The sequence below is a fragment of the Taudactylus pleione genome, unplaced genomic scaffold, assembly GCF_031769625.1.
Source record: "Taudactylus pleione unplaced genomic scaffold, aTauple2 ptg001288l, whole genome shotgun sequence".
NCBI classification, from domain to species: Eukaryota; Metazoa; Chordata; class Amphibia; order Anura; family Myobatrachidae; genus Taudactylus; species Taudactylus pleione.
Genome location: NW_028285688.1, coordinates 1,569,990 through 1,585,984, shown reverse-complemented (window position 1 = coordinate 1,585,984; position 15,995 = coordinate 1,569,990). Strand labels below are relative to the sequence as shown.

At 45.1% G+C, this 15,995-nt stretch overlaps 1 protein-coding gene across 6 annotated transcripts in view; it reads right to left on the bottom strand.

The window, feature by feature from the left end:
* ATP2B3 (ATPase plasma membrane Ca2+ transporting 3) overlaps positions 1 to 15,995 on the bottom strand; it is a 364,455-nt gene that overhangs the window by 117,082 nt on the left and 231,378 nt on the right. For 2 of the 6 annotated variants that reach the window (XM_088462918.1, XM_088462922.1), the window contains exon 8: positions 2,150 to 2,221. The exons of the other annotated variants lie outside the window; for them this stretch is intronic. In XM_088462918.1, coding sequence (XP_088319044.1) covers positions 2,150 to 2,221 — 72 coding nt within the window. The remainder of the gene's footprint in view (positions 1 to 2,149; positions 2,222 to 15,995) is intronic. 6 annotated transcript variants of the gene reach the window in all.

Here is a 15,995-nt window from a genome sequence, read left to right as displayed (position 1 = left end):
GCTTGGGGGGGTCTGCGAACAAGTTACGCAGGACCCGTTCTGCACATGCGCAGATTGGTCCTGCGCATGCACAGAACCTAAACCATCGGAAATGTACATCTCTGAATAAGGCGCCCTGTACGTCATTTTTGTATAGGGGACATTGCCAGAGCTGCTCTGACCAGGACAGCCCATTTTGCCATGATGTAACAAAATTGGACGCTCTCAGGACAGCCTGGGAACTTTGAGTAGCAGCTGAGACAACAGGAAATCCTCATTGAAGAATAGGGAAAAATTAAGGCAAGCCGAAGTTACATAAAACTATGACTCGGCAGATGAGGCACACGTTGCCACTCCCAAACCAGCTGGCATTCCTACTACTCTACTTGCTTAGGAAATAACCAGTCAAAGTCCCAAGCATAGCAATCTGTCATTTTCAAAGAACGCTTCTAAATAAACTTGGTAGGATTTAGGTTTAACGTATGTCTTGGAAAGACTAAACTAGCTCTGGCACTGCCCTAAGGTTCCGACTCAAGCAAACTGCCCAATATTAGCAAACCCCTATCCCCCAACATAAATAAAGTAACCTAACCTGAAAATGACAGACAGCTACCCTCCGTACATGCAGTCACCCTTCTTCTAGGCATGTACAGTGGTCAGAATGCCCCTCGGGTGTTTGGAGAGCCATGACTAGAAGCAGACTAGGCAGCAGGGATAAAGGGGCACCTTGGATTTCCTCGTATATATATATATATATATATATACACATATATATATATATAAAACACAGGAACATTTAACAAGTACTGTATTGTACAATGATCCTTCTTCCTTCATTTTAGGCTGTCTAACGTAATGCTCCCCACCTCACTCCTCCCACAAAGAGAGAATTTCTTTAGAATTCAATTTCAGTAACATAAACATTAAAAACTCCCACAATTCAAATAGGCAAAACTTTATTTCAGCCAACTAGTTCAATTTAATCTTATCTTTTAAGTGCAGCGAATCGTTGAATGTGATTCCATTAGATGTACAACCGCTCAACTGAAATTCTATTTCTTTTTGATAAAGAGCAACCACCATATCACATATTTACGTATGCATTGCAGGAGCCTGTCAGAACTAAAACAGGTCGGAGACAGAGCAATGCTCTGTGAAGTGCCAGCATTAATACAACACCAGCGCAGGGAACGCTATTCTAAGCCTATGGACAGCCACTTGTAGACCTTCGTGAGTAGAACTTAACAGCACCCACTAGTAATTACACTTCCAATGACAAATAAGTTGAGTTGGCTGCATTGTAAGAAAAAGTATACATACATATGTGTTAGTGGTACAAGATTTAGTATTATCAACCACTTTTGCAGCCTAGTGTCCTTTTAAAATATTTTTTAATTATATTGTTAACATTTTAGGTTTCACAGTATTGTTTGGTTCTCTATGGTTCGCTGTCCTGCCTTCACCTGTGGAATGATTGTTACTGACTTACTACCAGTCATTACACTCTGTTGGTACACACAACCAAGACCTGACTGTAAATGGTCCCACAAGCAAACTGCCACTGATTGGTTATAATTAGGTCACACATATATACAGACGGATGGAATTTGTAAGGGCAATCCTTATGTGCCTCTTAAATACCCCTTTCTCACGAGACAAGGACCGAGGAAAAACCCAGATTGTGTACTGGTGTAATGGTTTAACATGGGCCATATGACCCAAGTGCGCTCCTCCGGTCATGCCCTCGGATAGGCTGGGGGGGAAGGTGGGTTCCGGGTTACTATACACGGGTTATGATCAAGGAACCTCATTGGTGGATCTGCAGTTTCTAGTCACGTAGTAACATGTCCAGTGTGAAAAGCAACAACCCGGGATTTACCAGGACCAAAGTGTGGTGTGAAAAGATGCAACATGGGTCGATCCTGTTTTCAATATACCGTCTCTGACCTGGGGTTTGTGTGTGAAAGGCGTATTAGGGGATTCATACCGAACTACCCGTCATAACACAGGACACAATTCTATTTACTGGGGTAAGAGTCTGACTTATTGGGGTCCCAAGGACTGCAGCCCCCTCTGTGCTTGCCTGAATTGTCTGCCGTTCATGTAAAATGTGATGCATCGCTTTAGGGTTAACATTTTCTAGACACCTGGTCGCCCATGTAACACGTACCGTTTATGTAGCTGGATGTTAGGAAAGCATTAGCGGCAGTGATATGGTGAGCTGAGACGGCAGATTTGGCAGCTAGGAAAAGACAGTTAAAACGAGGGGAACATAGTGCAAATTGATAGAAGTGGGTTGAGAGGCAAAAGAAGCAAGAGGGGTGTGGGGGTTCAATCAGGGTCGGAAATGACCATGAGAAGGTGGAAGGAGGAAAGAAGAGAAGGAAGTAGGAGAAACAAAAACAAAACAATGAAATGGGTTCTAAACATCAGTCAGGCCTTCAATGAGCATAAAAGCAGCAATACCACCACAAAACAATATAATTGCAATCATTAAAATTGAAAGCTTTTTTTTTTTTAATTCTAGGATAATGTGTTCTTCATTATTTAACAGTAATAGTACAATTTCAGAATGCTGACAACAATAATAACATCTAGATACATTATATAAAAAATCTGCATTGCAATAACATACATTTTTATGCACTAAAAGCATTGCTATGGATAATTAAAACAACAAGGTTTATAAAGCTGAAATCAGTAAATCCTCGGCTGTACTGCTGCTTTTGACATATGCCGAAACTCAACAACATTGCACAGTTAGGGCTAGGATAGCAGGGACTGCTAGGGGGTTCAATATCGTCCCAAAGGATTACGGGAAAGGATTTTGGTAAAGGGACTGTAGAAAGAAAAGATACACCCTGCGATTCTTATATCAGAGTGTGATTAAAACACTAATGATTGTTTTATTTTCTTTCTACATGATTGGCACAACTCAAAAACACAAAACTTTATGATCTGTTGCGGTAATGCCACAAAGAAAAACAGCTAAGGAAAAAAGCTCTTAGGTCTCATAGCATTTTTCAAAAAGTTGCCTGTAAAGCTCTACATTGTATCTAGAGATGAGCACACTAGTGGTGGAGTGGTGAATGGATCGCGTTTCATGGCAGAGATATCTGATTCTTCAAGCTGCAATACATTCATGTTCTGATTGGTCCTTCATTCCAAACTGTGTTTGCAAATTAGCATTTTGCACAATATAAAGATAAATAGAGCTGTGACAATGACACTTAAGGACTTTAATTCTGTCAGCAAAACATGCACAATTGTGTAGCCAAATGCAGGATAAAGCAATCATTTTGCCAAACAGTTACGCAAAGTTCAGCAGCTGTTTTATTGCTTGTGTGACAAATGCATGAGAAAGAAAGATTTCTATGCTCTTTTATTTATTTATTTTATTTATTTTTGCTTGAGCTGTTTTCATGTTGGGAGTAAATGCTACTTGCTGCTCCTTAACAACTGTCAGAACAGCAGATTTGCTCATGTGACATCCTATAGTCTATAGCCAGTGCTTTAATATGACAACATGTTTTGAAAGAAAAACCACGGCAGTAATAGCTCCCCGATGACACCGCCCTAAGGGTAATATCAAAAGGGGCAGCAGAATGCCAGTAACAGAAATATTACATGTAATCACTGCTGCCCATGTAAATACTGGGTACCTCTCATAAGAGCATTTTATAGCTCCATACAGACAATAAAGGAACAGGAAAGGCAGAGGTTAAAAACAGCTGCGAAATGCTAGTGTTTTGTAGACCCATGTATGTTCGTCCAGGCATAGAATACGTACTACAGAGAGCCCCTTGATTCCTTAAATGACTGATAATCAGGAGCAATAGTTTGCAGTTAGATACATATAGCCAGTCTTCATGCAATCTATCTTGCTTCTATACTTGTGCAGACTATAATGTGCCTTTTTATATTTGACTAAGTTGTTTTTGGGGCTTATGCTACGCATGCACTGGTCAATTATTGGCCCGATCAGCCGATAATCAGTGGGTCGCCTAGATAATTGAAGAGTCTATTGCAGTGACCGAGCAGTAATTATCGGTCTGTTGGACATGCTGAATTCATACACACCACCGATAGATCCGATAACCGGTTGGCCGCAGCTGGCAGCTTATGCCCGACATTTCCCAGTTCCTTCATAGGGAAAGAACAGGGAAATGTGTTCTCCCCATGGGAGGATAGCAGATACTGTAATACATATTGCCTACCCTCCCGGGACCTGATTTTTCAGGTAACCCCCCTCGCGCCCCCGGAAGTGTAGGCACTTCTCCAGCATTCCGCACATTTCCTAGTAAAGTGGGAAGAATGGGGAGAATATTCCTGGGGATCTGTGGGTCCGTGAATTGGTGGCGGGTTCTTATGACGCGATTCTATGAGAATTGCGTCATTTGGTCCACCCCCTAATTAAATATGCATTGTGTGCAGCAAATTCCCGTGAGAGGTGGGGCTTAATGATGTTACCTGTCCAGCCCCGCCCCTCAGATGTCAGTAAGTATGCTGTGATATATCTCAGCTTATGCCCTTGATATCTGAAGGTTTCAGCTTGTTAAACTCCCAAATTAGTAGTTTCGTTACCCCTAGTTATAACCATAATAAGTAACAGGTATACATATTCTGGTGGCTGCGCTATCTGCATATTTTCGCACAGTCGCTGCGTGCAAAGACGCGGTGGCAAAGGGATTAGGGTATAATTCTGAATCAGCCCCATCAAACATTGATATTGCATATATTTTTACACTTATGCTGGCAGCACACACTCAGATCTGGACTGATCTGTGGACAGCTGGTTCTGCAGTAAGCCTGAACGCACACAGATCTTTGAGGTTGGTGCTTGGCCAAAAAACTAGATTGCAGAGAATACAAGCGATCAGGTGGGGATGCCAGATTTACTAATAGTAATACAATGCTGGGCCAATATGATTAAAAATGATGGAATCTACCCATGAGTGCCCAGCGTGAACCTGAAATTTTAAAGGCAGCCCCCCCACACACACACCTTTGTCTATTCAAACACTGATGTCTCTCATCACTTCTGAGGCCTGTTTTGTCAGCCTGTTTCTCTGAACACAGTGTGCATTGTGCTGTGCTCAAATTTGGCCACTGAGAAAACTGTGTTTGAATGGACCGGAGGTTAGTCATACTGCTGTCTAAGGTTAGATAGCCCCATATAAAGCATAACTATGCAGAAAACTGAAAATTCACTGGGTTGGGTTCTACAATCATACATTACAGGTCTGATTTAGAGTTGGACGTAAGTACATTACACAACGTGTAAAAACATGCACATGAAGCAAAAAGCGTCTGTATTTACAAGGGACTGTCTAAAGCTGGATACACATTAAACGTTGTGTGTACCCAGTGGTCTGACTGACGACCCCCCCCCCGCCGCCGAAGGGGCCGACATATCGAACTGCCGGTACACATTAGACGATCTGGTGTCTGACCGCCTGATATGTCAGCCTCTGCTGCATCCCGCTGCATGAGGTCGTCAGCCGCATAGTCAGGTTGAGCTGCATGTAGGGCCAACCTGACGATGCGGCTGTGCGCACCACCCGATATATTGGGTACACAAGGGACGATCTGAACGAATTGTCTCTCCGATCCAAAACGTTCAAAATATCGCTAAGTGTGTGCCTAGCTTTAGACTTGCGGAACCATATGCTTTTAGAGGTGAAATAGGGGATTAAGGGCCTGATTAAGAGGCGCATGCTGTTTGCAAGCGCTCGCTCTGAATCAGGGCGTTCTTTTTTTTGGGCCTCCGGGCCGCTTGCACAGCTGTGGGTGACCACCCACAGCTTGTGCGAGCGGCCTGGCAATAGTCACGATTATAGCGACCATCGGGCTTGCGGCGAGACCCTGCGAGAGGGTCTCAGCTCCCGCAAGCCCGAGTGGACTTCCTGCTCTAAAAGAGCAGGAAGTCCACTACTGACATCACGAGTGATGTCAGTAGGGCCGCCCACAAACGGCAGGCGTTCCTAAGGGAACGCCTGCGTTTGTGCAGCCACCCCCCGTCCCCGCCTAGAAAACGGGGCGAGCTGTCAATCAACATCGACAGCCGCCCCGTCTTGTAGTGAGCCCCGGAGCTGCCGTCGCTTGCCAGAGGCGCCGCATATGCAGAGACCAACCATCGACCTGCTTGCGAGCGCTATGCGCTAGCGAGCGGGTCTGAATCAGGCCCTAAGAGTGTAATTTTGACTTAAAAGTACCTTCAACATACTCCTTTAAGATGCATATCATTTTGCATCCCACAGGAGAGGTGCAAGTCTCTAAGCTGATCATGACGATGGTCGCATTTTTGCGATGGACGTATCTGCATGATAGGCCACAAGTTCTAAAGATACAAGGCCTAATTCAGAGACGTACACTTTCTGCTTTGTACGCAGCGGCTGTACGAAGTTATGCTAGTGCCGCAGAAGGCGTCTAGCATTGGATCACACTGCGTAAACATCAGTCATTTGGGTAACGCTCAGGTTGCTCTGGATGGCCGGTGTTTTCACGCTGCCTGGGCCAGTGAAGAAGATGCGTCAGAAGATACAGACACTGGCCTCAGCACGCCTCGAAAACTGGGCCAACACGCCCCAGTCTTTCGAGAACGCTGTCCTTCGCCGCCCAGTCCACCAAATGCTGCGGCCTAGGGTGCACTGTGAGCAATCTCGCAGAAGGAGATATGCACATGCGCAGATTTCACACCATCGGACATGCAGGTAAACCATTGTGCCCATAGCATACTTGACGATATCCCGGCTGCCCCTCTCGGGAGGGAGCAGCCAGGTCGGCTTAGCAGGGGGCGGGGTGACAAAAGGGGCGTGGCCAGGGACATTGCATGGCGTTTAGGGGCGGGGCTAGGGGTAGGGGAATAATTTTGGCCCCGTCCCTGCTACATAATGCTTAGATTTCCAGCATTGTGGAGCTACATTGCGGGGGCTGACAGGAGGGGCCGGGAGGCTTGCCTACTTTTCCGGGGAAGGGGGGGGTGCGGCACCTTATTTTCGGGAGGCTCCCGGCCAAATTGGGAGAGTAGGCATGTATGGCCCAGAGTCAACTCAAAATGCACAAATACATCACAATTTTAACTGTACAATCGTTCAACATTTTCGCAGCCAAGACTAAGGGGTACATTTAATAAAGTCAATCAGATTCTACCTATCATTTAACTAGCACCTTCTAGAAGATAATAGCGAGAATCTGATTGGTTGCTATGGGCAACATCTCCACTTCTAAAAACTCACTTTAGTAAATATACCCCTAAATGGGGTCCTATGGAATATGCCAGTATAATTGCTTGTGTAATACATTAGCTAACAGGTGAGAAGTGCTGAAAAACCTACAGAGCTATGAAATGTACAGTTTTGAATTTCTAAAATCTGAAGAATGCACTTAAGGTTTTAGAAAGTAGCAAAGCCTAATGTTCATGTACTAAAAAGCATTGGCTGCACTAGGCCTGTTACACAGGTATGTGTTTGCATTTCCCTGAAGCATTCTGAGAGACATATGGAGAAAACCACAGGGGAAAAAATGGAAAATGAAGCATCAGTAGGGATCAGGAGTTGACTAGAAAGAGAAGGGAGGGATGTATCATTTTATCTCAGTTATATTGTAATACAGTCAGGTGCATAAATATTGGGACATTGACAGAATTTTCATATTTTGGCCTCTATTCACCACCACAATGGCTTTGAAATTAAACAAACAAGATGTGCTTTAACTGCAGACTTTCAGATTTAATTTGATTGTAATTATATCAAAATCAGGTGAACGGTGTAGGAATTACAACGGTTTCTATATGTGCCTCCCACTTTTTAAGGGGCCAAAAGTAATGGGACAAACTAAACAATCCTAAATCTAACTTTCACTTTTTAATACTTTGTTACAAATCCTTTGCAGACAATTACAGCCTGAAGTCTGGAACGCATAGACATCACCAGATGCTGGGTTTCATCCCTGGTGATGCTCTGCCAGGCCTCTACTGCAAATGTCTTCAGTTCCTGCTTGTTCTTGGGGCATTATCCCTTCAGTTTTGTCTTCATCAAGTGAAATGCATGCTCAATCGGATTCAGGTCAGGGGATTGACTTGGCCATTGCATAACATTCCACTTTTTAGCCTTAAAAAACTCTTTGGTTGCTTTTGCAGTATACTTCGGGTCATTGTCCATCTGCACTATGAAGCGCCGTCCAATGAGTTCTGAAGCATTTGACTGAATATGAGCATATAATATTGTCCGAAACACTTCAGAATTCATTCTGCTGCTTTTGTCAGCAGTCACATCATCAATAAATACAAGGGAACCAGTTCCATTGGCAGCCATACATGCCCACGCCATGACACTACCACCACCATGCTCAACTGATGAGGTGGTATGTTTTGGATCATGAGCAGTTCCTTTCCTTCTCCATACTCTTCTCTTCCCATCACTCTGGTACAAGTTGATCTTTGTCTCATCTGTCCATAGGATGTTGTTCCAGAACTGTAATGGCTTTTTTAGATGTTGTTTGGCAAACTCTAATTTGGTTTCCCTGTTTTTGAGGCTCACCAATTGTTTACATCTTGTGGTGAACCCTCTATATTCACTCTTGTGAAGTCTTCTCTTGTTTGTTGACTTTGACACATATACACCTACCTCCTGGAGAGTGTTCTTGATTTGGCCAACTGTTGTGAAGGGGTTTTTCTTCACCAGAGAAATAATTCTTCTGTCATCCACCACAGTTGTTTTCCGTGGTCTTCTGGGTCCTTTGGTGTTGCTGAGCTCTCCGGTGCGTTCTTTCTTTTTAAGAATGTTCCAAACAGTTGATTTGGCCACACCTAATGTTTTTGCTATCTCTCTGATGGGTTTGTTTTGATTTTTCAGCCTAATGATAGCTTGCTTCACTGATAGTGACAGCTCTTTGGATATCATATTGAGAGTTGACAGCAACTGATTCCAAATGCAAATGTCACACCTAGAATCAACTCCAGACCTTTTACCTGCTTAATTGATAATGAAATAACGAGGGAATAGCCCATACCTGTCCATGAAATAGCTTTTGAGTTGATAGTCCCATTACTTTTGGCCCCTTAAAAAGTGGGAGGCACATATAGAAACCGTTGTAATTGCTACACCGTTCACCTGATTTGGATGTAATTACCCTCAATTTAAATCTGAAAGTCTGCAGTTAAAGCACATCTTGTTTGTTTCATTTCAAAGCCATTGTGGTGGTGAATAGAGGCCAAACTATGAAAATTCTGTCAATGTCCCAATATCTATGCACCTGACTGTATATCCTGCCCACATTCACTTAGACACCGGCATTTTATATCACTAGTACAGTATGCAGGTGCGCGTAACTGCTGGGACAGCCCTTCCTATAAATTGCTGTACTGGTGATGGAATAACTTCTGGGTTTATGACCCGGGAGTCGTACTGCAGACCCTTCAGATCCCTCTCTGGTGATATTTAGAGTAAAGAAGCCGACAGGCTTCTACAGGTAACAGCATCTATAGATGGCGTTGTGAATTGGGCACAAGCACCGGAGAGTTATACGTTCCGGCACTTGATGCATAAGGTAACAGTGCAGCCCCATAGAATGCAACGGGTCTGCAGCATACAGTATATCGGGGATTCATATGTATTGAGGTAAACCTCAGAAAACGTCAGTTTTCAGAGGCTTTACCACATTTTTACCTTTGATACTGGGTGTAGGGAACACAGGCCCCTGGGTCCAGTGGGGCCCCGCACCGCACACCCTGCACCCATAATATTAATATAAGTCCCACGTTGGCGCGGGGGTCCAGCACTGTAAAACGACTGGAAAATGGCCATGGCGGCCATTTTCCCGTCGTTTGCGCATGCGCAGCACAGGGAAACTGGCCGCCGCAGCCATTTTCCCGGTTACCTGTGCATACATTATAGACTCTGGGCACACTCTAGTGCCCAGAGTGTATAACTCCGGCGCTGGCCGCTCACAGCTCAGTGCACTGCCGGCCACCGGGCGGAGAGGAGGGGGCCCATGTCGGAGATTGCACACGGGCTCCCTCCTCTCTAGAAACTCCCCTACCCCACTCTTCTCGCCGCCTAATCCTAACCCTCCCTCTTTAGTGCCTAACCCTAACCCCCTTATTGCCTAAGCCTAACCCTCCCTTTAGAGCCTAACCCTAAACCTCCACCTAATCCCAATACTTACCATCAGGATGCCAGCGGTCGGGATGCCGATAGGTATCGGGATTCAGGCGCCGGCATTCTATGCACCAGCGTCCCAACTGCCGGGATTATAACTACATACAATATAAACAGAGAAAACTATATTATAGAGAATATTTAACTATTAAACCCCTGCAAACACAGAGAGGACATACAATCTCCACACGGTTAAGGGCTCTGGTTGAATTGAACTTGTGACCCTCTAAGGCAGCAGTACTAACCACTGTGCAGCCGTTCCAATCAATAATCGCTATTACTGCTCAATTTTCCTATGGATTTCCATCTGTGGATTTCTACCAATTAAAAAAAAATTCCCATCATGGATCTGAATAGTTAAAATTCACAAACAATAGATGAGAAGCATGAAAAAAACTATTGTAATATTATCCTTTACAATGTGATGCTAAGATGTAGTGTTTTCATTTTATTTTCTTGGTGTCTGCAAGGACTTAATTGTAAATATTGATGACTGCTAGATTCTGCATTTCCCCAACAGGTTGATCAACAGACTCAAAAGTCTTATGGTGCATACACACGGTCACACTTTTCTTTGGATCTGAACAATAACGATTTAAAAATCGTTCAATCGTTCATATCTGAAGGAAAATCTGACATAGCTGACATGTCTGAACGATGAACGATGCGCGTTCCCGATGGTCAGATAACGATATCTGACATCTGATGTGTTTGCAGTCAAATTTAGACGATTCCATTCATTTTAATGCAGTCAAAAATCGTTCATAGTTCAAATCGTTCACATCGTTGGTCAAATCGTTCATCAAATCGTTCAGATCGTTCTAATCGTTCAATCGTTCATCTGACACATCTGACAAATCCGACCGTGTGTATGCTCCATTACTCAGGATTTATCAAGCTATGCCCCTTTTCTCATTACGGGCTCTATCTATTAACATTATTTTTACTAAAATAAAGTGAAAAGGGGTGTTTTCACATTATTTTAGTTTCACATAAATTTACTGAAGGCCAATTGAAGTAGAATTTGTAAATTCTACTCCAGGTCCTAATTATCACATATTCTTAGTAAGCAGATCACATTTCCCATAATTGTAATGGGAAATGTGATCTGGCCAAAGTTACTAAAAATAAAATGTGAAAAAATACAGGGGGAAGCCCTGTGATAATAATAATGCCACCTGGAAATGGCGTTATCCAAGGTTTCCCTCAGTTCCCCGACTCCTGCTCTGCTCTAACAGGCAGAGCAGAGCCAGGAGCTGGGCCCCAATGATCAGCTGTGTGGTCTAAAGAGACCACAAGCTGATCACTGCAAAAAAAAAAAAAACTTACCTGCATCCAGGGTGATCAGTGCTCCAGAACATCTGACAAGGGTCACAGTGCAGGAGTCGGGAGACCAGCTGACCGGAGCCCCACAGGACATCACCGGAGCACCAGTGCCAGATTAACGTCCACATGGGCCTGGAGCTGAAATTCATGAGGGGCCTATTGTGTGCCGCTGTTGGGGGTGTGACAAGTGCTGCAGCAGTGCGACTGGTGATGCGGGGCATTGACCAATGTGGTGTAGGTGTGGTTTACATAGGGGTGTGGCCTGTGCTGTGGGTGTGTTTAGTTCCATGGAAGGTATTGCTGGCGCCTACCTTAAAACTAAGTGGCCACTGTTGGAAATCCACCACTCTCTGTCCTTCCCTCTAAACACCACTCTCAATATATATATATATATATATATATACACACACACGCACATTGGGCTCAATTCTATTAAACGCAAAGTGAATAGTGCAGGGAATCAGAGCTACTCAATTCATTGCGCTGCTAAGCCCGACTAAGGATCTCTTCTCGCATCCCACCTGGGATGCGAGCAGAAATCTGACAAAAGTCCAGATGCGATGCTGTTTTCTGCCCTTAGCACCGGGAAAACAGCATCGCGACGGGAAGTTTAGTTGGAGAATGCCCGTTCTCGTGACTAAATACCGTTTAAGGTGCGAGAATGGCCATTCCCCGACCTAACAGAGCGCTGAATTGAATAGCGCCGGGAGCTCATTCCCGGTGCTATTCACTTCGCATTTAATTGAATCGAGCCCATTGAGCACAGTGCCGCACTGATAAGACTTTGGGCACTAGAGTGTGTCCAGAGTCTATAGTGCATGCACAGGTCACCAAGAAAATAGCCGTGGCGGCCATTTCCCCTGTACTGAGCATGCGCAAAACAACGGGAAAATGGCCACGGTGGCCTTTTTCCAGTCATTTTTTACAGTGCTGACACTGGCGCCGACATGGGACTCCTGAGTGGCAAGTATAATATAGTTGCAGGGTGTGCGGTGCGGGCCCCCCCTGGACCCAGGCACCCGTGTACCCATTATAAATATGCCCCAGTATATATATATATATATATAAATATATGTATATATATACACACACACACTATATATATATATATATATATATATATATACATACATACACACTCATACATATATATATATATATATATATATATATATATATATATATATATATATATATATACTCTGGGGCCATCCATTACACTGACCTGCAGGAAAGTTAATATGGACCTGCTGGGCTGCCTTCCTTCCTGATTCCTGAGCTAGGTGACTGGATGGTGGGATCAGGAGGGTCAGTGGGCGGAGCTTCGGATGAGTCGGGGGGTGAAGCTTCGGCGGGTCGGAGGTGGGCGGGGCTACGGCCAGCCGGTCCTTCCACCTCCCGAGGGGAAGTGATGGGAGGTGGGCAAGGGGTTGTGGAAAGGGATAAACAGCTGCAGGCGGCCGGGGGAACTTAGCTGGGTTGGTGGTGAAAGGAAAAAAAGAAGTCTTTTTTTTTCTGTCTCCACCGCAGCCAGTGTATGTGGGCCTATTTTCAATGGGAGGCCTGGAGCTGTGGCTCCACCCGCCCCATTGTTAATCCGGTCCTGCGGAGCACCGATCACCGGAGGTAAGTGTAATCTGAGATGAGGGAAAGCTCACGGGGGAGGTTGGCCATGGGAGGGGGGCGGTCGCGAGGGCAGGGTGGGGGTTGTGGGGTCCGTCGGTGGATGCATGCGCAGACACAGTCTCCCTGTATTTTTTCAGAAAAATACAGAGTGAAGTTTGCATATGGGATTCGCAGGGACAGAGCCTTATTGCAAGCTCTGTCCCTGTAAGGGAAACTGATAAATCCCTGTGATATTTCCTAAATTCGCAATGCGAATTTAGTCAGAAATATCACACTACAACCGCATCTTAACTGCGAATTGTAGTAAATAGAGCCCTTTGTCTTGGTTGCATACAGAATATTCTATAACAGGCTCAATCTCTGTATCATAGTTGTGCATTAGAGAACCCCAGGGAGGCCACACCCCCTGCCTCCCTTCACAGCTCTCACTGGCTTCCTGCTAGACACAGCCTCACTTCTTCTCCAACCAGCTTTGTCAGCACCTAGCGTTGATGCCCCCACTCGTGGCCCAACAGAGATGAGAGAGGTGGAGGGGAAAGAGGTGAAAGAGATGGGAGGGGGGGGCAGAGATGAAAGAGACAGACATGGTAAAAGAAGAGGCAGAGAATGACAGTGAGGGGCAGGGATGGGAAATTGGGGAAAGACACCTGTCAGCGATTGGAGCTGGTGCCCAGTCAATTGCAACACCCCCCGTGGGTGGGCATGAGGCTGTAGGAACACAAGGGGGGGCATGAGGCTGGGGAGACACATGAAGGCTTCAGGCTGTGGAGAACATTGAGGGATGGGGCTGAAGAATCACAGAGGAGATTAGGCTATATGGCAGCCATCCCAGTGAACAATGGGTCAAAAATACTAGTTTAACATTTTGGCATACTGGGGCTTCTTCAAAGAGAAACTGATAGGTTGCTTTGGGTTACAGCACATTATTGCTCTTTGCACCACGTTATAAAAGGTGTTCTTCTAATGTATTTCTCTTTATAGTAGTACTATTAAAGTTTTATTGATGGCTAATAGTGAATGTGTATTATTGAAGCAAATGGTTAAAAACATAGGGGTCTATTTACTAAGCAGTGTTAGGAGACAGAGGGCCTGATTCAGAGCCGGACGCTCTGACCAGAGCGCTCGCTCTGAATCAGGGCCCTCCTACCTAAACTTGGAGCGGCCTCTTGGACGCTCGCATAGCTGTGGGTTACCACCCACAGCTTATGAGAGCGTCCATGATGATGGTCGCGATGGTCAAGACCATTGTGACCATCGGGCTTGCGACGAGACCCTGCGGTAGGGTATCGGTGACCGCAAGCCCAGGAGTGATTTTGGCTCTATCAGAGCCAAAATCACTCCCACTGACATCACTAGTGATGACAGTGGGGCCGGACCCAGACGGTAGGCGTTCCCATGGGAACGCCTCCGTCTGGCAGCCATGCCCCCGGCACGCCCACCAAAGGGGGCGTGCTGTCAATCAACATCGACAGCACGCCCCCTTTGGTGCGAGACCTGGAGCGACGGCTTCCCCGACGCTCTCCGGATCTCGCGCATGCGCACGACGGAGCTCCCTCCGTCGTGCGCATGTGCACTAGGGCACCATTGACCTGCTTGCAAGCGCTCAGCGCTCGCGAGCGGGTCTGAATCAGGCCCAGACTGAAAAGTAATAAAAAAGTGATAAGGTGCCAGCCAATCAGCTCCTAACTGTCATTTTTCAAACACAGCCTGTGAGATGACAGTTGGGAGCTGATTGGTTGGCACCTTATCACTTTTCACTCTGTCTCCTAACACTGCTTAGTAAATAGACCCATTAGTCTTAATCGTATGCTTCGTATGCCTGGCATAAATAGGGTGCATATGCTGTGGATACAGAGCTGTTCACATCACAGCATATGGGGTGAAATATGCAATTCTTGGGGTAAAATGTGTCCATTGTGCTATATACCGAAAAAAATTAAGAAACATCACAAACTAACATTGCATTGTAAAAATCACTAGGGTTGCCACAAACCACAGGTACACGAAACACGAAAAAATTGAATGAATCGCTGCTCATAACAGACAACATACATTAACAAATAAAAGTGTCCTCCAAAAAATATTATATTTACCCAAATCCAGTTTTATTCTCTTTTCGAATACATAGACAAAAGGGGAAAGAAAGTAAGACTCTAATGGAAGCAGAAAACTCCCCAAACTGAGTCAACGCATTTCAGACTTAGTAAAAGTCCTTTTCAATACACGGCTAAACGCGTTAGTACAGTTTGAGTATGTTTCAGCTTACACCAGAATCTTTTATCGCATCTACAGTAGTGTTCATTCTAGGTCCGGCGCTGGGCAGGGTGCCGGACCTAGACAGGGGCACTCCTGCACACGCGCCCAGAAAAGGGGCGTGTCTTTAAGACGTGCCCCCTTTCGTCACTCTTGGGGGCGTGCCTGGCACTTATGGACTTGCCGGGCTGCCCCCAAGCACTGCATTTGGCAAGCTGTTTTAGCGGGGCGCCACTAAGATGGGTAGGGTGCATTCTTCCCTTTAAAAATCAAACAGGGCGCGGCGCCCCGCTAAAATAACGTAGCGGGAACGCTATACAGAGAACAGCAGACAGTATTCTGACATCCAGGAAGCCAGGCCATCTTGTATACTGTTCTTTTTAAAAATTTTATGGTAGTAATATTCACATAAGTAGTTATTAGAGACATCATTGAGACAATAGTGAAATGCCCATTTGGTTTTCTTTTGTGTACATACTATATATCCCTGCCATCAGAAATGTACGGAAGCTTACAGTATATGATAAACATTTTGGGCTCCAAGATAATACACTTGTTTCTGTTGAGAAACTGTCATCCCCTATGTGTAAAGTTCACACATAAGTGGAAGTGATTATGACTGTGGATTAAAAAAAAAAGAATCCGAAACAA